The 24,400-nt window shown below is 41.3% G+C and overlaps 1 protein-coding gene across 2 annotated transcripts in view; it reads left to right on the forward strand.

Annotated features, from left to right (window-relative positions):
* LOC121275395 (polyribonucleotide nucleotidyltransferase 1, mitochondrial) overlaps positions 1-18,608 on the forward strand; it is a 94,121-nt gene extending 75,513 nt beyond the window's left edge. For both annotated transcript variants that reach the window (XM_041182951.1, XM_041182952.1), the window contains 6 exons: positions 701-784; positions 11,121-11,227; positions 11,329-11,384; positions 15,709-15,787; positions 15,954-16,001; positions 18,229-18,608. In XM_041182951.1, coding sequence (XP_041038885.1) covers positions 701-784; positions 11,121-11,227; positions 11,329-11,384; positions 15,709-15,787; positions 15,954-16,001; positions 18,229-18,384 — 530 coding nt within the window. In that variant the 3' untranslated portion in view covers positions 18,385-18,608. The remainder of the gene's footprint in view (positions 1-700; positions 785-11,120; positions 11,228-11,328; positions 11,385-15,708; positions 15,788-15,953; positions 16,002-18,228) is intronic.
* The last annotated feature ends 5,792 nt before the right edge of the window (positions 18,609-24,400 follow it).

Raw genomic sequence — 24,400 nt, forward strand, 5'->3', positions numbered from 1 at the left:
CAGCATCTTCCAAACCCATAACCACTATCATCTAGAAGGACAAGGGCAGTCGATAGATGGGAACACCACCACCTGGAATGTTCTCCTCCCAGTCACACACCATCCTGACTTGAAAATCTATCGCTAGTCCTTCACTGTCACTGGATCAAAATCCTGGAACTCCCTTCCTAACAGCACTGGGGGTGTACTTACACCACATGGACTGCAGTGGGTCAAGAAGGCAGCTCACCACCACCACCTCAAAGGCAGCTAGGGATGGGCAATAAATGCTGGCCCAGCCAGTGAAGCCCACATCCAATGAATGATTTTTTTTTTAAAAGTTGCTTTCCTATTTGCTTGCTCTACCTGCATGCTAACTTTGAGTCCCTTGTACGGATGCATTCAAGTTTTTCTGAACATCAACATTGATAGGTTTCACTTCTTTTAACAAAGTTCCAAGTAGCAAAAGGTGGTCAGAATGCAGCTAAAGATCCACATCCACTTTCTTTATCATTAGACTTTGAGAAGACAGCTATTTACTTAAAAGTATTTAATTTATTCCTTCCAAAATTGTTTTGCTGATTAAATCTGATGATTTCCAACAACTTTTCGGTTTATTTTTAATCCAAGAAGCATGTACTTGCTTTCATCTGGTTTTTGCCTGTCTTCAATTCAGGAGAAGTAAAACCTGTAAATCAGTACATTTGTTTATATTTTTCAGAAACAGTACAAGTGCCGGTGTCAAAAAGAGCTAGATTTGTTGGTCCAGGTGGTTACAACCTAAGAAAACTTCAGGCTCAAACTGGTAAGAATAAAGTTGTCATGTGTTTACACACTATCCATAGCACTTCACATAGTAATGGTATAACTACAGTAACACCAAGCCAAGAGAGAAATTTTAAAAGGTTGTCAGAAGACATGAGCGTAAAGATAGCTTTTGAGAAGGTTTCTTAAAGGTGGGAGAAATAGACAGATTTAGGGAGGGAATTCCAGAGGGCAGGGCGAGGCAGCCGCAAAAATGCCACGAAGGAGGATGCAGGAGTCTATAGACAAAATGGAGCAGGTAAAGATCAATGTCTGTAGGCGGTTGCAGCATTAAGATGGAATGTGGCCATGGAGGGATTTGAAAACAAAGGATTTAAAATTCAATGGATTGGGGAATGATCAGCCAACTGTGTAAGGTTGGGCCTTGGTGTAAATCAAGGTACAGCAACAGCTCCTTTTTAGATAAATTGAAGTTTATGGAAAAGTGGACAAAAGAGGACCATCAAAAAAAGCATTAGAATAATCAAGGCTGGGGATAACTAAAGCATGGTATGCTTTTTAGTGTTAAGCTGTTGAGGAAAAAGTAGAGGTGGAAATTCTGGCCACAAGTTTACAATCCTCCTTGGGTATGGGGGTGATGCCAGAGGACAGAAGAATTGAAAATGTTGCAACCTTGTTTTTTTAAAAGGGGAGAGGAAGAAACACAGCAACTACAGGCATTCAGCCTAATGTCATTGATGGGGAAATGTTTAGAGCCAATAACCTGGGACAAAATTAATTGACATTTGGAAAATTATGGACTAATAATTGAAAGCCAGCATATATTTTCTAACTTGTTAAGAGTTCTGTGATGGAGTAAAGGTGAAGATTAGTGTAGGTGATGTGTTTATGGACCTTCAAAGATTATTTGACAAAATAGACTTGTTAGCAAAATTAAAGCCCATGGGGTTAAAGGGATAGTGACAGCTTAGATGCAAAATTGCTTTTGGGACAGAATACAGAGAGTAGTAGTGAACAGCTATTTTTTAGACTGGAGGTACAGTAGTGCTTCCCAGAGACTGGTATTACAATCACTGCTATTTCTAATATAAATTAATGACTTCAACGGGGTATACAAAGCATAATTTCAAAGATTCCAGATGATATACACTTATCACAAAATCTCACACTGCAGAAGAGGCCCTTCGACCCATCGAGTCTGCATCGACACTTATGTATGTACTCAAATCATTGAAGGTGGTAGGACAAGTTGAGAAGGCTGTCACAAAAACGTATGGATTCTTGACATTTTATTCAAGGATCAGAGTACAAAAACAAGGAAGCTATGCTAAACCTTTATAAAACACTTGTGGAATCTGAACTGGAGTATTGTTTTCAAGTCTGAATATCACACTTAGAGAATAATTTCCAGGCTTTGGATAAGATACAGACAAGATTAACTAGAATGGTTCCATGGATAAGGGACTTCAGTTATGTGGAGACTGGTGAAGCCGGAGTGGTTCTCCTTAAAACAGGGAAGGTTAAGAGAAGGTTTGATAGAGGTTCAAAATCTTGAATGGTTTTGGCGAAGTAAATGAGGAGAAACTGGGCTGAATTTTCTCACCCCATGATGGCTGCAGGGGAACTTTCCCAACAGCAGACAGGCAGGGAATCAGATCAGCTGCCCGCTCCACAGAGACAGCAAGAAAGTACGGTGATATAGGTCCCAATTAGGGGCATATTTTGTGGCCTCGCCAGCAATTTGCCACTGGCAGATTGGCCCCTCCATGAATGGAGGCCACCAGCTCAATGGAGGTGGCCTACCCTGTAGCAGGCCGGGGGACCATTGAAGCCAAAAGATCCATTCCCCATTGATAGGACCACCAGCATGAAAGACTGCAATCTTGGCCAAGCCTGATACACCGGATGGATCTGTTAGCCTAGATTTTCGGGTTTTTTTCTTCCTCCTTGAGGCTCCTTCAATGTGCCCTACCTGGCTGTACAGCATCCACCTCTCCCAGGGTGACGCTCCAGAGCTGCCGGCTCTGTGGGCCTGCATCCTGACGAGCCTACCTGTCATCCTTAATAGGACGGCAAATGTGGAGGCAGCCAATTTGGACATTGCCTCCTGGAAGATTGTTGAGCCGTTCTTGCTGCTGGTCCGAGACCCCCACTTGGTCCAAACATCAAGGCCCCAAAGCCCATGGGAAAACCTAGTCCACTGTGTCCAGTAGCAGAAGGGTTGGCAACCAGAGGACACAAGATTTAAGGTGATTGCCGAAAGAAACAAAGGTTACATGAGGAACCACTATTTTACATAACAAGTTGTGATCCGGAATACACTGCCTGAAAGGGTGTTGGAAGCAGATTCAATAAGAACGTTCGAAGGTAATTCATAAATGCTTGAAAGGAATATATTTGCAGGGCTTTGGAGAAAAGAGCAGGGGGAGTGGGATTAACTGAATAACTCTACCAAAGAGCTGGCACTGGCATGATAGTCCAAATGATATAGAATGCTGTGTCATTCTATGATTCTTGGGGGGGGATGTGTTGCAGAGGTGGAAATAAATAGTCTTCATGATTGGCAAGGATGTGGTTTAAGTTACAGATCTTAGCCCATCAGAACCCCACAGTTTTGCGTAATCTTGTTCAGCCTTCGTTACTAGCCAAGGAAGGAAAGAAGTTTGCAGACATTGACAAGCCCTCACAAGCTTAGAAACTCTCAAGTCATCAGCCAAGAGTATCTCAGCAGTCAGAGGGGTGCTCTGAGCAGCCTGCTGCTGAAGCCACATGGGTTGCATCAGACAGGAAAAGGAATAGTAAAGTTTTGTTGTTGCCCAATGGTATGCACATGAGTGTATGAGAAAATGTTGTTTTGAGATGTCTCCGTTCTTTAGTATAAACGCATAAGTTTTAATAGTTTGCATCATTTTCCCATCTTACCCATTTGGTAGCTGGGCAGCAAGTCATATTTTAACTCGCTTGATGATGAATGGGAGATATGAATTGTTCGGGATCAATGCAGGGAGATGTGCAATGGGTAGCTAATTGCTGGCAGGACTGCTTTGTGTCAATAACATTGTGGGGCATAGGAAGAGTGGCTGTTGCATGTGGTTCTGGCATCAGTCCACATATAAAACCTTGCATTAAAAAGGGCATTCTTGGCAGCGATGTAATCAGCTGATACTGCATTGCCTTCATCACCTTTCTCCTCCTTAGAATAGTCCAAAGATCATCTGACCCTGTGCCTTGTTTCTCCTGTGGGTCCAGATGTTGCCGCTGCACATCATTTTGCACAGCATAGAACACCATAACCATTTGGAAAACCCATGTTCCGTGCCCATTGAAGGGCCGAAACAGATCTTTTGAGGCTTGTGGGTTCACACATCGACTGATATGGCATTCATTGTACTTCTGTTGGGCTTCATTGGTAAGATTTCTGACAGGTGTCACGAGCCAGTATCGAAGTGAATATGCCTTGTCTTCTAGCAGTTGCCCTTTAAGGGTGCTTGCTGGTCCAAAGACAGCAAGGAGCTTGGAACGCTGCAGGATGATAGCTTCATGGCAGCTCCCTGGGAACCTGCGCCTACCTGCGGAATTAGCTTTTTGTGGTTGCACACTGAGTGTATATTAAGTTGAAGCCCATGCAGTTTACAGACACATCTTGTTGATCTGATGTGTCCAGATTGCTGCACTTGTGCAGTTGATGATGCCCTGCACTTATGAGAAGCCAGCCAGAGATGCAAATCCAAACACCTGCCAATTGGGAGGTCTTGAATATGTCTCCAGTAGAGCCCCTGGAGCAATCTGGAAGCACAAAAGTTGAAGGTGGTGGTTATTTTGACAGCCACTGGTAACACATGGTCACCAGGTCCAGCAGGGAGCATATTTTCTTCTAGGGTCTCTGCCAACATCAAGCATGACAACCTGACCTCCCTGAAGCATTACTGTTCTGACATGTCAAGGAAACTTGGCTTCTGCCCATTTTTATTTTTACTTCTTCACGGGATGTGAGCATTACTCATAAGGCCAGCATTTGAGAAGGTGGTGATGAGCTAACTTCTTCAGCTGCTGCAGTCCATGTAGTATAGGTACAGCCACAGTGCTGTTAGGAAGGGAGTTCCAGGATTTTAACCTGGAACGATGATATAGTTCCAAGTCAGGATGGTCTGCTGCCCTTGTTCTTCAAGAAGGTAGAGGTCGCAGATTTGGAAGATTCCTTGGCAAGTTGCTGCAGAGCATCTTGTTGATGGTATACACTCCTGCTATTGTGCTGCTGTGGTGGAGGGAGCAAATACTTAAGGCGGTGGACGTGGTGCTAATTAAGCTGGCTGTAATGTTGAACTTTAGGAGTGTTATTGGAGCTGCGCTCATCCAGGCGAGTAGAGTATTCCATCATACTCCCGACTTTTGCCTTGTAGATGATGGACAGCTTTGAGGAGTCAGTGGGGTGAGATACTCACTGCAGGATTCTCAGCCTCTGACCTGCTCTTGTGGCTACAGTATTTATATGCTGGTCCAGTTCAGTTTCTGGTTAATGGTAACCCCCAGGCTGTCTAAGCTTCCTTTTCTGCATTATAAGCATCTCATAAGTATAGCTGCCCAATCTCATTTGTCAACCTAGTTGTCGTTCTTTGCATTTCAACAATTATCATGGAATATATGTTTTATATATACAGCCAACAATGCATTGACACAGTATGCACCTGTGATGATACCTTGAATTGCGTACATCATTTTAAGGCATTTGATTTCATCCATTGCTCCTGTTTCCCCTATTTTCTCTCCTGAAGGCACTTATTTCAGGCTGGAGTACAGTTTCGTTGGAGTCAAGTTGCTCTAGTTTGGTGTCCCATTGTCCAATCATCTATTGAATGTCTGGACAATGAGTATCCTTTGGTTATTTCACCTGCTGGCAGGGCATCACAGCTAAACCTGTTCACATCAGGTGTCATCTTTCAATGAGTAGTGAATGAGAACCTTTCATGACCTCAGGACATTCCAAAGAACTTCACAGTCAATTAAGTACTTTTTGAAGTGTAGTCACTGTTGTAATGGAGGAAACTTGGCTGTCAATTTGTGCACAGCAAGATCTCTCAAACAGCAATGTGATAATAATCAGAAAGTTATTTTTCTTAGTAACATAGTTGATAAATATTGGCTAGATTTCCAGAGAGACTCCTCTGCTCTTCAAAACATTGCAATGGGATCTTTTACACCCACCTGAGGGGGCTCATCAGGGGATGAGATTTAAAATCTCATCCAGAAGATGGCACCTCCACAGTGCAGCACTCCCTTGATACAGCATTGAATTGTCAGTCTAGATGTTGTGCTCCAGTCTCCAAAGTGGGACTTACAAGGAGGGGTTTTCCTTGACATCTCAGTCTATAAGAGAGAGACTTGTAAACAAATGTTTGCGTAGCTGCTCATTGTTATGACATTACGCACAAGGTTCTGATACAGCAGTCACATGCTGGAATTGAGAGTTTTGGCTCCTTTTTATGAAGGACTTTGTATTATGTGCCAGGAAAGGCCCCAAAACCTGAGGAAATGCCTCTAATTTTTATTTAAAAGAAAAAGTAGATTGATTCCTTTATGTGGTAGTCTGAAGGTGACGCAATGGGGTGCTCCTCTCTCTTTGGCAGCCAGAATATTGAGTCTTATGGGGCAAATAGGCACCGACTGCACCCATAATGGTGCAGACCCCTTCATTAATAGTGGACGCATTTGGGTGAACAATTCATCAGTTACATGAGATGGCCAGCATTGCAAAATAGCACCAACCTTACCCTATCTGCAGTCACCAGCAATCTGAAGGAGTAGGACAACCATTTAAACAACCCAAACCCTACTAAATTTCGGCTGTTGGGATTATTGTGCATGAAGTGGTTTTTTGTTGAATATAAATATATTTTGGAAAAGCGTGCCTCCATTTTTTATGTATTTCACTCCTCAGATATTACAGGTGAATGAGCACAGCTGTTTCTGCCCAGATAAATGGAGTATTTAAGACTCTATAAACTGCAACTTTGAAGTTGAAGTTGATGCAAATGGTTATTGTGCTTTGGCTGATATAAGCTACTGCCCATTTTAAAAATGGTCATTTTTTGTGGCACATCATTGTGCCTGCTTCCTATGCTAATTACATGCTCTCCTAGAGATCTGATTGCGTAGACTCCACTGATTTCAAGCACAGTGTAGCTGACAGTAATATATTCCTGACACATCTCAGGATAGTTAAGTGTAGCATGTGCCATAAGGAGATGTATTAAAATGAAATCAACATCAATTTAGTGGTTGCAGGTCAAGGTGACAAATAATACCAAGACCTACTCTGGTACAGGTGGCAATCATTTCAGAGAGGAGTCCTTGTAGCCACAGGAGGAACACATTTAAATTTGATCAGTGTACTCCTTAGGTCTTCAGGTGTAAGGCTTCCAGAATCATAGGCTTGGGGTTCGGAACTTTCTAGTATTTGCCTGGACTGCTGAAGCAGAAAATCTCAGTTTTTAAAGTAAAGGAATACTCTGAGCTCACTTTGTGTGGTACATACTCTTAAACATTGTTTCTCACCCTCTTCCTTTAGTTTCTACTTTCACCCCTGTGTCTGTCCCTGAGGTACTGCCAAAATGTTGCAGTCAGAGAACTGCAGGATGAGAAAGGTCTGCCTCCTTCTGAAAAGGGTTGATAGGATCAGTCGCAGTCGAGGCCCAGTCAGATAATTTTATTCCTCTTCTTTGTGAGAAAGAGCATCTGTCCAAACCAAACAGTGATTCAGAACTCTGCACTGCACACCAAGTGACACAAGGTGTCTCGATGTCCCTGGAGAGGTCTTCCGTGTTAGTGTGTACCAGAGGGACTGGAGTATAAAGTCACTGTGGCTGACAACATTTTGATTTAATTTGATAATGCTTTTTTTGTTTGCTTAAGCCCTTTTAAAAGGGAAAAATTTCTGTTAAATTGAGAGCTGATAGATGATACCATCATCTTTGATAATGAAAAGAGAAGTATCACTAATCATGACATTCTGTGTATGGGCATTGTTTTGCAAATCTGAGGACAGGAATTTGAACCGTGTCAGCAGAGACTTTTGCTGGACAAGCACCTCTATTCCTTCAAAGGCTCCCTGGTTTCTCCCCAAAGAGTAGAAACTGACCTTGTTATGCTTCTCAATTTCAAAGCAGCTATTAAAGCAGGCTCTAAGCTTGTACATGCTGCATCTGATTGAATAGGCAACATGTCAGCAAACATTTGACCCCTCCATGCTACCAACCAGTTGGCTTAGATTTGGTCATGCATTCTTACATAGCATCTATACATCATTCATACTGTGCTCCATGGAGTTGAGTCACCTTTCACACCCACAAATATGTTTCAGCATCTCTATTTCAGGGAATCTGCACTCAGATCTTCATCTCCTGCAATATGGGAGTGGCAGCAAGCAGAATAAACTTAATAGTCACCAGTTAGTAATAAAAATAACATGCCTTTTTTGTAAAGTGCAAAACAGCATCATTATTGCAAAGGACAGGCAGAATGTACAGTTATCATTGCCCATTGAATATATCAACAATACTAAGGATATTAATTTGTGCATCCTATCAATTATTAAATAGTATTGGACTTGAAAGCATCTTCCTTAAATTGTGCAGGTTTCAATTTAGTTTTACTAAAAGTTTAAATACATTTCATTATAGATTGGAGTTAAACTAATTTTGAGGGGATCAGAATGGAACAGTGAAGGTAAACTGGAAAAAAATTGACCGAACAGCAATAAGAAATAGTCAAAAAGGTGATCAATAGAATTCAACAAAGTATTTCACCAAGCAAGCACAAACTAGGAAATATTGAAATTCCATGGATGAATAAAGACGAGAGTAAATTGAAACTAAAGAAAAAAAACATTAAGTACATAACTAACAGATGAGGGAACAAAAGGGATTATGAAGAGGTTAGGAAAGAAGTCAAAAAAATTAGGAAGACAAAGAAGAACTACAAAATTAATTTATCAAAGAATATTTAAGAAGTGTCCTACAGACATACAAATAACAAACGGAAAGCCAGGAAGGGATAGAGCCACTGGGGGGATTCATAAGATAAACTGACAGCTGACAGTGAAATGGCTGAAATATTGAATAATTACTTTGCGCCAGAATTTATCAGTGAGACTAACAGTGAACATGACATTGGAAGAAGAGATCAAAAGATATATTAAGACAGAGAAGGAAGAATGGAAAGATAATTGTTCAATCCTCTTTAAGTTTCACTAGTTTCATGCCTGATCCAGATGGGTTGTATCCATATAATACTAAAAGACTCTAGAGAAGCGATAACAGAGACTGTAGAAAAGGGAATAATGTTTGTTGCATGAAAAGATTTTCCTCTTGCCTGCTCTGGCTCTTTTACCAATCATCGAAAAGACGTGGCCTCTGGCTACCAACCTTTCAGTCAGTTTCTCTTATTTACTCTGTCTTAACCTGCATGATTTTGAACAACCCCAGCTTCTCCAGTCTATCCACATAACTGTAATCCTTCATCCCTGGAACTATTGGAATAAATCTCTTCTGTACCCTCTGGAAGCCTTCATGCCCTTCCTAAAGTGTGGTGCCCAGAATTGGACACACTGTTTCAGCCGGGGGAAAACTTGTGTTTTATACCGGTTTAGCATTCTTTACTGAATTTTATACTCTGCATGTGTGTGTTAAGCCCAGGATCCTATTTGCTTCCACTTTCTTAAACTGTCCTGCCATCTTCAGAGATTTCTGCACCAGCACACTCAGGTCCATTTCTTCTTGCATACCTTTCAAAATTGTATCATTTAGCTTGACTTATCATTCTTTCTATCAAAATACATCACCTCTCATGTTTTCAGCTTTGAATTCATCTGTCATGTGCCTGCCCATTCCATCAGCCTGTCTATCTTCCTTACTGCTTACTACACTTGCAAGTAACGTGTCATCTGCAAATTTCGAAATTGTAGCTAGTACCCAGGTCCAAGTCATGAATGTATATGAAACAGTGGTCCTAATACTGAACCCAGGGAAACACCCTGGGAGTTGAAACTCATAAGAGTGTGATCTACAATGCAAGAGTAAAAAGAACAGTGAAGAGATTATTGGATGAGATCCAACAGTGTCATGTCTTCATCTACACATTTTTGTCACCTTTTGGACTTAATTTTTCCAATGTCTTCCTTTCTAGCTTCAATCTTCTACTTTCAATAAACTCCAAATTGCCTGGAACTCTGAAACATGTATTTTGTCCCACAGAAAGTCCAGCTCACCCACTGGCTCTATCCTCCTTCACCAACCCTCATTCCCAATGCATTACATTTAAAATAGTTATCCTAGCCTTCAAATCCCTTCATTGTCTATTCCCACATTATCTCTGCAATTACCTCCACCTGGCATCTCTTTCTGCATCCTCTATTCTTCTGACTGGTATTTTCTTCATTCGCCCCTCCATTTTCTCCACTATTAATTGCAGAACCTTTCAAACATTTTGATAACACTTTCTGAAATTCCCCCTTAAACCCCTTTGCCTTCCTTCTTCTCTACCCAATTTCAATAACCTTCTCAAAACCATATTTTCAATCAGACTTTTAGTCACACCTCTTAATCTCTTCCTTGAGGATCAGCATTCGTTTCCTTTGTGTGTTTTATTTTCTCTTCTTCAAAATATCTTGGGATGTTTTTTACTTTGGCCAAAGTTCCACTCCTGATCATTACCCAATGTTATTTTTCTTTCTCTATTCACTGAGACCAATTGTCATCAAACTTAGAGCCATCAACAACACCAACAACTTGTATTTATATAGCACCTTTAATGTAATAAAACATCTCAGTTCACTTCACCAGTGCATTACAAAACAAAATTGGACACTGAACCATATAAGGAGATATTAGGGCAGATGGCCAAAAGCTTGGTTAAAGAGCTATGCAAGTAAAGAAAAGTTTAGCAAGGGATTCCAGAGCTAAGGGTCTTAGTGGCTGAACACATGGCCACCAGTGATGGAACAATGAAATCAGGGATGCTCAAGGAGCAGAGATATCTGAGGGTTGTGGACTTAAGGAGATTACTGAGATAGGGAGGATATGAGGCCATGGAAGGATTTAAAAATAAGGATGACAATTTTAAAATCGAGGCATTGCTTAACTTGGAGCCGGCATCCGTCAGTGAGCAGAGGAGTAATGGATGAATGGCAAGTTAGAATATGGGCAAAAAAGTTTTGAATGACCTCAAGTTACAGAGGATAGAACGTGGGAGGCCAGCCAGGAGTGTATCATAGTCTGTATGACTCAACTATTAAATTTTTCTAGTAGAACCATGAGAGCCGCCCATAAATACTTTGGAGGTATTATTTATCAAACAAAATTATTCTTCTGTTTCTTTCAAAGGAGTTACAATATCTCAAGTAGATGAAGAAACATTCTCAGTATTTGCGCCAACTCCAAGTGCTATGCATGAAGCTAGCGAGTTTATAAGTGAACTCTGCAAGGATGATGTAAGTCTAAGCATGAATTTGTATTTTAGCCTGTTTGGATGTTTATTTATTCTATATTAAAACAAATTGGGACTAATTTTTTCCATTCACTTGTTCCACAGCAAGAACAGCAACTTGAATTTGGTGCAGTTTACACTGCCACCATAACTGAAATAAGGTAAATCTAAAAATAAAAGTCATATTAAATGAGTAGAGCCTAGTGAGTAGAGCAGTGAACAGAAAACCTCTTGATTTCGTATTAAATATCTTTGTGTTTCAGAGAATTCCGTTGCATAAAATGATCTGTTAACAAAGGAATAGAATTTCCAGTTTATAACCCCTAAGGCATAAATCTCTGGATCTGAGATTAGTGAAGCCGCCAGTCATGGATATGATGCATGTTATTAGTTTCTGTACATTTAGATTGGCGTGTTCCATTACTTGACTGGCCTGTTTTTGGCCAGGTCCCCAGCAATGGTGTCCTGTGATACTGGAATGCTGCTGTAAAGGCAGAAAATGGATAACATTTTCTTGCATGCATGGCTCTTATCAGGTACTCATAGAGCAGCATAACCAAAAATAATGGATAGAAAAGTCAACAAGTCAGATTGACCAATCCTTCTGCTGCAGGAGAGATGTTAGCTACAGTATGGCCAGCTGCAAAATAAACCTCTATTCCAGCAATGTAATTTAATCTGTACCCTAAGAGGAACATATTCTACTCCATTTTCCATTTCTCCTTCTGTAATAGCTTTATTGAGTGAGGCTGCCAGTTCAGTGTCAAATTGCAGATAATTTGCCCAGTGGGTCTGCACCCACTTTTGATCCTACTTTGAAATAAAAACTGGAAGTGCTGAAAATACTCAGCAGGTCTGGCAGCAACTGTGGAGAGAGAAAAACTGAGTTAACATTTTAAGTCAATATGACTCTTCTTCAGAACTGAAGGGAGGTAGAAGTGTGATGGGTTTTATGTCATTGAAAGGGAGGAGCAGGGGAACGATAAAATGGAAAGTCTGAGATAGGTTGGGAAAGATTAAATGACAAAGATGTCATGAAATAAAGAAAAAGGGAGTGGTTATGGTTGTAGTAAAGAAACAGAGCATTCTCCAGAGCACTCACCAGAGCAAGCGTGAATGGCAGAATAATGAACAACTCTAACCGAAAGCAAAAACATGAGAAACAGGATTGAGACTGGCATATGGCAAAAAAAAATCAAACTGAGGAACAGAGATCATGGCCTGAAATTGTTAAACTCGATGTTGAGTCTAGGAGGCTGTAAAGTGCCTAATCGGAAGATGAAGGTGCAAACCTTCCAGTCTCCAGGTCATCGGAGACTGGATGTAAGATGGAAGATGTGCATTAGGACCCTGTGGAAGTCCTGACCTGTGGACCAACGTGGGAATTGCCCAGGAAGTTTAAACTTCCTATGAACAATCCCCCTACTGCCTGGGACCTTGCGTGAATGTTTAGCTCAGAGTCAGAGACTTGATACAGATCTGTGTTACTTACCTTCATAGTTAGCCAGGAAATGTTAGATGGTTTAATACTTGGGGAGCTCCACAATCAATCCACCACCTAGCCCCCCACCCACAAATCGCCCTCCCTGACTACAAACCCCCAGCCCAACGCGTCTACGCACCCCCCGACCCAACGCATTTACATCCCCCCAGACTCGACGCATCTACACAACCCGACCCGACCAGCCACTCCCAACCCAATCTCTGTTCCTCAACCTAGCCTGACTAACCCCCAACCTGACCCGACCACCCACACAACCCAACCTGACTATACCCACTGACCCGACCCAGCCTGACCACCCCCCACAACCTGACCCGACTACCTCCCTGACCTGGCTACACCACCCAATTCAACCCAACTATGTCCCCACCCCCCTGACCTGTCTAGGCCCCCCAACCGACTCCAACTAGACCTGAGTACCGCCCGACCTGACCCAAATATGCCCACCCCCCCACCCCACCTCCGACCCAAGCTGACTTATGGTACCCCGCCCCCACCAACCAGACCTGACCCAACACCCCGACCTGACTACACCCCTGCCAACCTGACCGAGCCCGTGTACATTCGCCAACCCAACTACACCCCTCCCCCCAACCTGACGATGCCACCCCTGACCCAACACATGACCATACGAAATAGGAGCAGAAGTAAGTCATTCAGCCCCTTGAGCCTGCTCCACCATTCAATAAGATCATGGCTGATCCGTTTGTGTTTCGAGTTCCAAGTTCCCATCTATCTCCCAATAACCTTTAATTCCCTTGCCTAACATGAATCTATCTACCTCTGCCTTAAAAATGCTCAATGAACCCTCTTCCACCACCTTCTGAGGCAAAGAGTTCCTAAGTCGTACAACCCTCTGAGAGAAAAAATTTCTCCTCAACACCATCCTATAAGAGCAATCCTAATTTTAAAACACTGCCCCCTAGCTCTGGACTCCCCCATAAGAGGAAACATCCTTTCTATGTCCACCTTGCCAATAGCTTTCATGACCTTTTATACTTCAATCAAGTCATCCCTCACTCTTCTAAACTCCAGTGGAAACAAGCCCAGCCTGTTCAACCTGTCCTCATAAGACAAGATCCTCATTCCAGGTATCAATCTAGTATACCTCCTCTGAACCGCCTCTAACACATTTACATCCTCCTTTAAATAAGGAGACCAAAATTGCACACACTACTTGAGATGTGGTCTCATCAATGCCTTATATAACTAAAGCATAACACCTTAGCTTTTATGTTCAATTTCTCTTGTAATAAAGGATAGCATTCCATTAGCTGCCTTAATTTCTTGCTGTACCTGCATACTAACTTTTTGCAATTCATGCTCGAGAACACCTAGATCCCTCTGCACCTTGGAATCCCGCAGCTGTTCTCCATTTAAGTAGTACTCTGCCTTTTTATTCTTCCTGCCAAAGTGAACAACTTCATATTTTCCTACATTATACTCCATCTGCCAGATTTTTGCCCATTCAACCCACCCATATCTGTCTGCAATCTCCTTATGTCCTCTTCACAACAGACTTTCCTACCTATCTTTGTGTTGTCTGCAAATTTCACTATCATGCCTTCACTCCCCTCATCTAAGTCATCGATGCAAATTGTAAAAAGTTGAGGCCCCAGCACACAACCCTCAGGACTCCACTTGTTACATCCCGCCAATCAGATAAAGACCCATTTATGCATGCTCTCTGTTTTCTGCCAGCCGACCAATCTTCTATCCATGCTAATATGCTCCCCGCTATGCCATGAGCTTTTATCTTCCACAATAACACTTCATCAAATGCCTTCTGGAAATCAAGTACAGTCCATCTACAGGTACCCCTTTATCCACAGCACATGTGAGTCCTCAAATAACTACTGGATTGGTTAAACTTGATCTCCCTTTCACAAAACCATGCTAACTCTTCCTGATTACCTTGAGTTTTTCTATGTGCCCAGCTAAAACCTTTTTAATGATCGACTATAGTACCTTCCCCATGACAGATGTCAAGCTAACTGGCCTGTAGTTTCCTGTTTTCTGCCTCCCTCCCTTCTTGAATAGAGGGATTTGGTTTGCTACTTTCTAGTCTGATAGAAAGTTTCCAGAATCTAGAGAGTTTTGGAAAATTAATACCAATGCATCTACTACCTCATTAGCCACCTCTTTTAAGACCCTAGGATGAAATCCATCCGGATCTGGAGACTTGTCAGCCCACAGTTCCATCAGTTTGATCAGTACCGATTCCCTAGGGATTCTAATTTCACCAAGTCCCTCTCTCCCTTCCACCTCCTGATTTAGACTGGACCTGACTACCCCCTGACCCGACCCGACCCCTCACCAGCCTCATCCATCCACCCACCTCACCCATCCACCCATTTACCAACCCACAGTCACAGACTGGACCTTCAAACTTGCCTGAATATGGCAGCTACTGTCGTAAAAAGGAGCTATGTTTTTTCCTTCTCTGACTCTACTCTGCTCCAATGGACTTGCCTGGCAGACGCTGCGTTGTGCATTTCTTTGACAGCCAGCATCAAGAATCCTGGAAGAAATGTGCAGTAGCTTCCAGTCAAGGAAATCTTCGTGTGCAGCGGAAGCACACACCGCATTGCCACCGACCAAGAGATTCAGGCCAAGGTCTTGTTTTTTGTGCTTGTGTTGAGCTTCCTTGGAACACCGCAACAGGCCAAGGACAGAAATGTGAGCGTGAGCGCAAGGTGGTGAATTAAAATGAAAAGCCACCAGAAGCTTGGGGTCATCCTTGTGGACTGAGTACAGGTGTTTAGCAAAGTCACCACCCAGCCTGCATTTGGTGTCTCCAATGTAGAGGAGACTGCATTATGAGCAGCGAATACAGTAAATTAAATTGAAAGGCGTACTAGTAAATCACTGCTTCACCTGGTCCTACTTTGAACCTTCCCACCTAATTTCACAGGTATCGTACATTAAGTAATGTAATTCTTGATGTAACAAAGTTGACTATGTATAATTTTTTGTTTATCTAGGGATATTGGAGTTATGGTGAAGCTGTATCCCAACATGACTGCAGTTTTACTACATAATTCACAACTTGACCACAGAAGGGTAAGAAAAGTCACAACTGAATACAATCCACATAATAAAATGTTGTAAAAATGGAGCGTACACATGATCTCACCAAGTATTTTTAACGGTTCACGAATTTCATGAAAAACTATAATTTGATAAAATGTCTAATAGCATCTAAAGACTGCATTTTTCTTTTTAATAGATAAAACATCCAAGTGCCATTGGACTGGAAGTTGGACAGCAGATTCAGGTATCCTTGTCATTGGAATATAAGAAATGGGAGCAGAGTAGACCTTATCTCCCCTGCCATTCAAAACGATCTTATGCCTCAACTCCTCTTTCCCGCGTGCTCTCCATATTTGTTGATTACCTGAGATACCAAAAATCAGTCTGTCTCAGCCTTAAATACACTCAAGGAAGGAGTATTCACAACTGTCCAAGTGAAGAAATTGCTCCTTATTTCGCCCTGAATAATCAACCCCCTGCCCTGTGACTGTGCCCCCAGCCAAGTGAAACAACTTCTGTGTTTCCCCGTCAAGCCCCTTCAAAATCTTTTATATGTCAATGGGACATTGTTTGGTAGAAGCTTCTCATCGAAACCAGAGTTCAAATTAGAATTTTAATGCTTTGGAATGCCATTATTTGTTTTTCAGATTACTCTCACTTGCATTCTTTCTGATACAAGTTTGCTAAGTTATTAGATTTAAAATATATATTACTTTTAAAGTGCTTTGTCATATAGTCTGCCTTCCATGGCATTGTACATGAGAAGTCAAGACCAAGTGCAATATTGAAGTCAAATGAGGTTAGAGGATTCTGAGCTAATTGGACCTAGGAGCAGGACAGGAAAGAAAGAAGGAATAAAGGGACATTAGAGGTCCTCCAGAGGTCATGGATAGAAACAGTCCATGATGGTGGGATTGAAGTACTGCTCAGTGAGAAAGGCAGACAGCGAAAACGAATCTTTACAAACCATTTAATGGGTTTGCCTACAAGGACAAGGTTGCCACAAAATTTTTCAAAGAAATGTGCTGAATTTAATATATAATTAGATCTGATGCTCCTTTTAATAACTAACAAACATGAAATGAAATCTGAAACTATCCCTCAAATTCAAATCTCAAAATTGGCATTAAACATGAATTTAAAAATTGGAAATGCCAATGTACTGCAGTTCTAGTTTGACACAAGGAGTCACTCTATCTGCTTGGCATTAGGAGCGTTTCACCTTCCCTCAATACCAATGGAAACATCAACCATGCCCATTTGCAGCTTTCTGCTATTTGGAGATGGCTAAAGGAAGTTGAATGTGAGAACTGTTGTGAAGGATGCAGCTAATGTTTGTGACAACTTAGTTTGGTATTATACTTTGTTGATAGTTTTATTTGTTCCTTCCAAAATCGTGGTGTTGAATGAACCTAAGATTTTCTGGCTGCATACATTGGATGGAATTTAATTGAGCCCACCGTGGCAGGCATGATAGCCATAATGCTGGGAGAATTGAGCGGGAGTACCCACATTGGATTCTCAGCATCGGGAAAACTGCCCCCAATTATGTTGGGGGCAGCGGGAAGTCACTTAGGCTCATAATGAGCCACAACTGCAGCCTTGTTTGGCAGGGGACGGGGATAGGTAATCAGTTGAGAGACCTGACATTGGGAAAGGGTGGGGAGATGCTGAAAACCACCTCCCTGACCTTGCCTCTGACCCCCAGCTGCTCCTGTCCAGCAACCCCTTCCTCATGACTCCCATCCCATCCCACTCACCTGTGTCCAGGGGTCCAGTGGCGATCCTCAGGCTGGGCCTCCAAGCATTACCAGCAGCAGCCACTGCTTTTGGTAGGGCTGCTGACAATGGAGAGCTACTGACCCCTGATTGGCCAGCAGCTCTTGGGGGTGGGATTACCACTGCACTGGAGGCTTAATTGCATGGAATGCTGACGCTGGCCAATTAAGTGCCTACGGGCACTTAAATAGTGTTGGGCCTCCCCCACAGAAGCAACATCAGACTCCCACTGGTGATGGGATCCCTGCCACTAAAACTACATCCTGGTTATTATGGTGGGCTTACTTCCAAAAAGCACATATTGCTTGCAGCTACCTATCTGTTTTATTTCTCTCCCAAACTCAAGAAAAATTAAGCCATGAAAATCAGAAGGCCTATTTCTAAAGCTATTCAAGCGTATTCAAAGCTGTTCATTGATTTCAGTAAATGTTAATATTTAGAAAAATAAGGAATTGGAACTTTGTGCATTTCGTTAATACTGCACTACTTTCACAATTTTGTCGGTTGCCAGACGGACGTTAGTACTCATGAGCAACCTAAGCATTTAGCCTTTAACTTTTGTTTTAACCTTGTTGCTTGCTGAAACCTGTAAATTCGCAGACATGAAATCTAGGTGAAGAATTTTGATGAATGAGAATGTTGAAGTTCAATTAAAGCATTAATATGGAGGAAAATTTTTTTTTGAGGAACAGGTGAAATATTTTGGTCGTGATCCCACAGATGGAAGGATGAGGCTTTCTCGCAAAGTACTGCAGTCTCCAGTTGCAACAGTAGTTAAGAACCTGAGTGACAAAAATAGTATTGTGATAGGTGCAAGAGATTCTGCATCATCCAGCGCTTCTTCGTAACCATGTTGAAACTGTCAGACCCAATGGTAACAATTCACATAAGGAAGCTTAAAGAACTCTTCCAGCTAAACAGGCATTTATTTTAACATAACAGGCTAAAGATTATTGTAATATATATTTTCTATATGTACCAGTGCTATATCAATTGATTTTATATGTTCTTCTCAATTGGTATTGTAATTGTCAGTAATGTTTTTGGTGTAATAAAATGTTGATACAAGGAAGATTGAGTTTCTTTATGCACAAATATCTCCAAAATGCCATGAAAATAGATTAAGATGAAGCAGAAAAGTTTTAAGTATTTGTATTCAGTATTATTTATATAATTTAAAACTTACTGGGGGCTGGGGTTTTTTCCAGACATTTCTGGTTAATTCTACATGCCAAAGCTGAAAGTGGTAGAGTGGCCGAAGCTAGGCAAGCAGTAGGATCTGCAAAACCTGTGTGATTTGCTGAATAAACACCAGCAGTACCCATTGTACATTTGGTGGGGGGAAGGGTTGGGAAGAAAGCAGTGCCTAAGTATCTTAGCCTTGGGTCTGCTGACCTAATACTCTGAAGTTGGCTGAGCAAATTTGCTAAAACCTCTGCAGGTATAAATGTCGCTCATTTGTTTAGAAGATGCTTAAACATGGTGATAAGCTTTCACACATGTCCAAAGAAACACTTTACCTATCTGTCTATTCATGGTGCTTCTCAGCCAGCCATTTTGCCCATATAGTTCCTGACACAGAAGAGATAAAAACAAAAAAACTGCGGATGCTGGAAATCCAAAACAAAAACAGAATTACCTGGAAAAACTCAGCAGGTCTGGCAGCATCGGCGGAGAAGAAGACACAGCTGCCCACCCACCCAGAGTTCCTCCTGACCGTCCTATTCGCTACTCACCCACCCCTGGTGCTTCTCCCCTGCCAGTCCCTGAGTTCTTCTTGTCTGTTTGTCTCAGTCCTTCTCAGTATGTTGAGACATGAGAGAAGAGAGTGCAAGGGTGAATAGTGAGAATTGAGGAAGAATGAGACCTGAAGATGAATGAGAAAAGAAGCTAGAGCAAGTAAGAGGCATACATGTGAAGAAGAAAGGCCTTTTGCAAAATCGCAGTGAGAAGAGGACAAGGATTGAGAGATTTTTTTAAGCTCAGCCAAAAATAAATCGAGAATAACTGAATTAGATTACATTTAATAGTGATTATTCTTGGATACATTCATGCCACTTGTGATTTAAACTTTCTTTGCTACTCACATTACAATATGGAGTTATTAAGCATTTTCAGTTTGGTCGCCATGCTCATGAGCATTAATATGAGTCAGTGAATTTTTGTGTAAGTGCAGAGTACCCAGCTGAAATTTTAAACAATATGATTTGTCTCCCATTACCTGACAGCTTGTTTAGACCAACAAAATGATAGCAATGTTTACATGAGTCTGACCCTGAAAACTTTCAGTTTTGGTGCTCATGGCAAGGGTTGGATGTGAATTGTATTCCACTGTACTATTGATGGGGCTCTCAGCTAAATGCAAAATTCAGGTATGTGTGCAAGAGTCTCTCACTTTCTAACTGACTGTCTATTAGTTTCTGTTTTATGTTCTTGTTTCTCTCTAACTCTACATCTTTATCCCTTGCATTGCATATTTTTTGAAATCTCTATCTCTCTTGCTCCCTTTCAGATACTATATTCTTTGACCAGCTGTGTGTTGTGTATATCTGATTTGTGTTTATTTCTCTATCTGTCTTTCTACATGCCTTCCAGCCATTAATTCTTTGTTTTTCTTGGTCTTCCATTCTTTTCAAAACGGTGGCCAATTTCAGGGAAAGAATTAATAGAACAGTACAGCACAGAAGGGCCATTCAGCCCATCAAGTCTGCACCGACTCTTTCGAAGAGCAATCCAGGTAGTCCTACTCCCCTGCTCTTTCCCATATACCTACAATTTTTCTCTTTCAAGTATTTATCCAGCTCCCTTTTGAAGGCTACTATTGATCTGTATCCACCACCCTAGCAAGCAGTGCATTCCAAATACTGACCACTCATTGCATAAAAGCATTTTTCCTTATGTTGCCTCTGGCTCTTTTGTCAATCGCCTTAATTCTGTGCCCTCTCCTTATCAAACCTTCAATTGGAAACAGTTTCTCTTTATTTACTCTGAACCCTTCATGATTTTAAACACCTTTATCAAATCTCCTCTTAGCCTCATCTGCCCCAAGAAGAAGAACCCAGCATCTGTAATCTTCCATCCTTTAAATCTATACACTCTCCAAAGCCTTTGTGTCCATCCTAAAGTATGGTGCCCAGAATTAAGACAATATTTATGTTGGGCCAAACAATGTTTTAAACAAGTTCAGGACAACTTTCACACTTTTGTACTTTATCCTCCTATTTATAAAGCCCAGGATCCCATTTGTTAACTTGTTCTGCCATCTTCAAAAAATTTTGCACAAACATCCCAAGGTCCCTTTTATTCTTACACCCCTTTTAAAGTTGTACTTTTTATAGTGGTTTGCATTGTCTCTCATCATTCTTCCTCCAAATTTTAAGGCAAAGCTGTACCCTTGGCAGATTTCCACAAGCCTGGAGCATCTTTGAATCTTTTCACTATTTTAGCCATTTTGAGACCACTGTATGTTTAAATCAGTCTTTTACATAATGGTTTTTTGAAGAACACTTTTTTTTGTACCCGATAAAAATCTTCAGGATAGTTCAGAGAATTTCCACTTCGTCAATAAACAACTTTAGAAAAAAAATGGTGTTATTCAAAATAAACATTCACAACTCAGACTGATTGCAATGTAACTTATAAATTCAATAATCTAAAAATGTGGAAAAGTAACATTTGTAATAACAAAAATAAACAAACAAATTCAACAGGAAGTGGTGGATGGGATATTAAAAAGGAATATTGAATTAAAATTACAATCCAATGCACCATTCCTACATCACAGGCTCTGAAGTACACATAGATTTCATACATTGAGAACCCAGGCCATGTAAGGAATAGAGTTACATCTATTTCCACTCTGCATCTTATGGGGATGAATTTAGCCAAACTTCTGAGTTATCTTAAACAAAAACAGAATTACCTGGAAAAACTCAGCTGGTCTGGCAGCATCGGCGGAGAAGAAAAGAGTTGACGTTTCGAGTCCTCATGACCCTTCGACAGAACTTGAGTTCAAGTCCAAGAAAGAGTTGAAATATAAGCTGGTTTAAGATGTGTTTGGGCGGGGTGGGGGGGTGGGGGGGGGGGGGTACAAGTGGAGGCGGGGGTGTGGTTGTAGGGACAAACAAGCAGTGATAGAAGCAGATCATCAAAAGATGTCAACAACAATAGAACAAAAGAACACATAGGTGTTAAAGTTGGTGATATTATCTAAACAAATGTGCTAATTAAGAATGGATGGTAGGGCACTCAAGGTATAGCTCTAGTGGGGGTGGGGAGAGCATAAAAGATTTTAAAATATTTAAAAATAATGGAAATAGGTGGGAAAAGAAAAATCTATATAATTTATTGGATAAAAAAAGGGAGGGGGAAACAGAAAGGGGGTGGGGATGGGGGAGGGAGCTCACAACCTAAAGTTGTTGAATTCAATATTCAGTCCGGAAGGCTGTAAAGTGCCTAGTCGGAAGATGAGGTGTTGTTCCTCCAGTATGCGTTTGAAGCCCAACGCAAACTGGAGGAACAACACCTCATCTTCCGACTAGGCACTTTACAGCCTTCCGGACTGAATATTGAATTCAACAACTTAAGGTCGTGAGCTCCCTCCCCATCCCCACCCCCTTTCTGTTTCCCCATCCCTTTTTTTTTCCAATAAATTATATATAGATTTTTCTTTTCCCACCTATTTCCATTATTTTTAAATATTTTAAAATCTTTTATGCTCTCCCCACCCCCACTAGAGCTATACCTTGAGTGCCCTACCATCCATTCTTAATTAGCACATTCGTTTAGATAATATCACCAACTTTAACACCTATGTGTTCTTTTGTTCTATTGTTGTTGACATCTTTTGATGATCTGCTTCTATCACTGCTTGTTTGTCCCTACAACCACACCCCCCTCCACTTCTCTCTCTCTCTCTCTCTCTCCCCACCCCCCGCCCCCGCCCAACACACCTTAACCCAGCTTATATTTCAACTCTTTCTTGGACTCGAACTCAAGTTCTGTCGAAGGGTCATGAGGACTGGAAATGCCGATGCTGCCAGACCTGCTGAGTTTTTCCAGGTAATTCTGTTTTTGTTTTGGATTTCCAGCATCCGCAGTTTTTTTGTTTTTATTTCTGAGTTATCTTAATTGATCTGGACATAGTGGTGGTAATTAGTTCTGAAACTGGGTAGATTGAATAAGGAATTTTCCAAACCTAGCACAAATATTAACTACTTGTAGAATTTCAAGCTTTGTGACATGAAGGTTATTGTTGCACATCTACTGAAGGCCTAAATTAAAATTAATAGAAGATCTGAAAAATACTTCCCTGATTCTGAAAGGCGATCAAAAACACTTTGTGAAGCAATGGCTACCCATGATGTATCACTAGATATTTAGCTAATGCTCCCCTCCCCAACGTATCCCAATTTCCATTGTACAAGATCAGAAAAAGCCATTTCTATCCATTAGGCTAACCTCAAAGGTCACAAATTTGATAGCCCTCCTTTACTTCTCATATCCTTAAATAGTCCTGACTATATATTATCCCCCTGATGCTTATGATATTCTCCACCTTCATTGCACCTCTGGGTAGGTTTCTCCACTGAAGAATTTCTTTCTTTTGTGAGTATTCATCTTTCTATATCTAAGTTTGAACCCATGTCCCCTTGTCCTAGAACTTGTTCTTAGTGTTGAGGATCTATCTGGGATCTAGATGGTTTTATGTCTTTGAAATCCTAAACAGCTCAGTATGGTCATATCTAAATTCTTTTTCTCCATTATAACCATCACATTACTATAGCTGCCCAATCACATTTGTTAGCTTAGTTGTCCTTCTTTGCAGTTAACATATATGCCAGGATTTCTTTTCCCCAAGCAGTGTATAGATACGGTATACGGCTGCAATGATTGCTTGAATTGCATACACCATTTAAGACATTTGCTTTCTTACATAGCCCCTTTTACCCCCATTTTCCCTCCTGAAGGCACTTAATTCAGGCTGGCATATGGTTTCATTGGAGCCAAGTTGCTCTAGTACAGTGCCCTATTGCCATTCATCAGTTGAATGTCTGGAAAATGAGTGTCCTTTGGTTATTTCATCTGCTGGCATGACATCACAGCTAAATCCAATCCTGTTCACATCTGACAGCTTTCAGTGATCAGTGTTGGAGAACAGGAGACCTGGCAGGCTTTTTCTTTCCCCTGCTCAGACAAAAGACCGCTTAAAGGGTACCTAATGCTACCTTGGCTCAGCTCAGCCAATTCACTATTGGACCTGGAGCCTTTTTGTTTGGGTGAATTTATTTCACTTTTTAAAAGATGTATCATATGAAAAGTGCAGAATGACTTGCTTTTATATAGCACCTTTCCTGACCTCAGGACATCCCAAAGAACTTAACAGTCATTAAGCACTTTTTGAAACAAAAACAGAAAATGCTGGGAAAACTCAGCATGTCTAGCAGCATCTGTGGTGAGAGAAACAGGGTTAATGTTTCGAGTCTGTATGACCCTTCTTCAGAGCTGAAGAAGTTTAGTCATTGTTGTAATGGAGGAAACTTGGGAGCCAATTTGTGCACAGCAAGATCTCACAAACAGCAATGTGACAATGACCAGATAGTTCTATTTTTTTGGTAATGCAGTTGAGAGATAAATATTGGCAAGATCTCTGAGGTAGAACTCCTTTGCTCTTCGAAGTAAGGCCAAGGGATCTTTTGTGCATATCTGAAGGTAGAAGGTGCCTTGATTTAATGTCTCCAAAAAACGGCATCTCTGACAATGCACTAAACTGTCAACCTAGAACCCAGAGTCTGGAGTGGGACATGGGTGGCGGGTCTTCTTGATATGGTTAGTGTTTAAGAAAGAGGCTAATTTACAAATATT

The sequence above is a fragment of the Carcharodon carcharias genome, chromosome 2 (genome assembly GCF_017639515.1).
Source record: "Carcharodon carcharias isolate sCarCar2 chromosome 2, sCarCar2.pri, whole genome shotgun sequence".
In the NCBI taxonomy this organism is placed as follows: Eukaryota; Metazoa; Chordata; class Chondrichthyes; order Lamniformes; family Lamnidae; genus Carcharodon; species Carcharodon carcharias.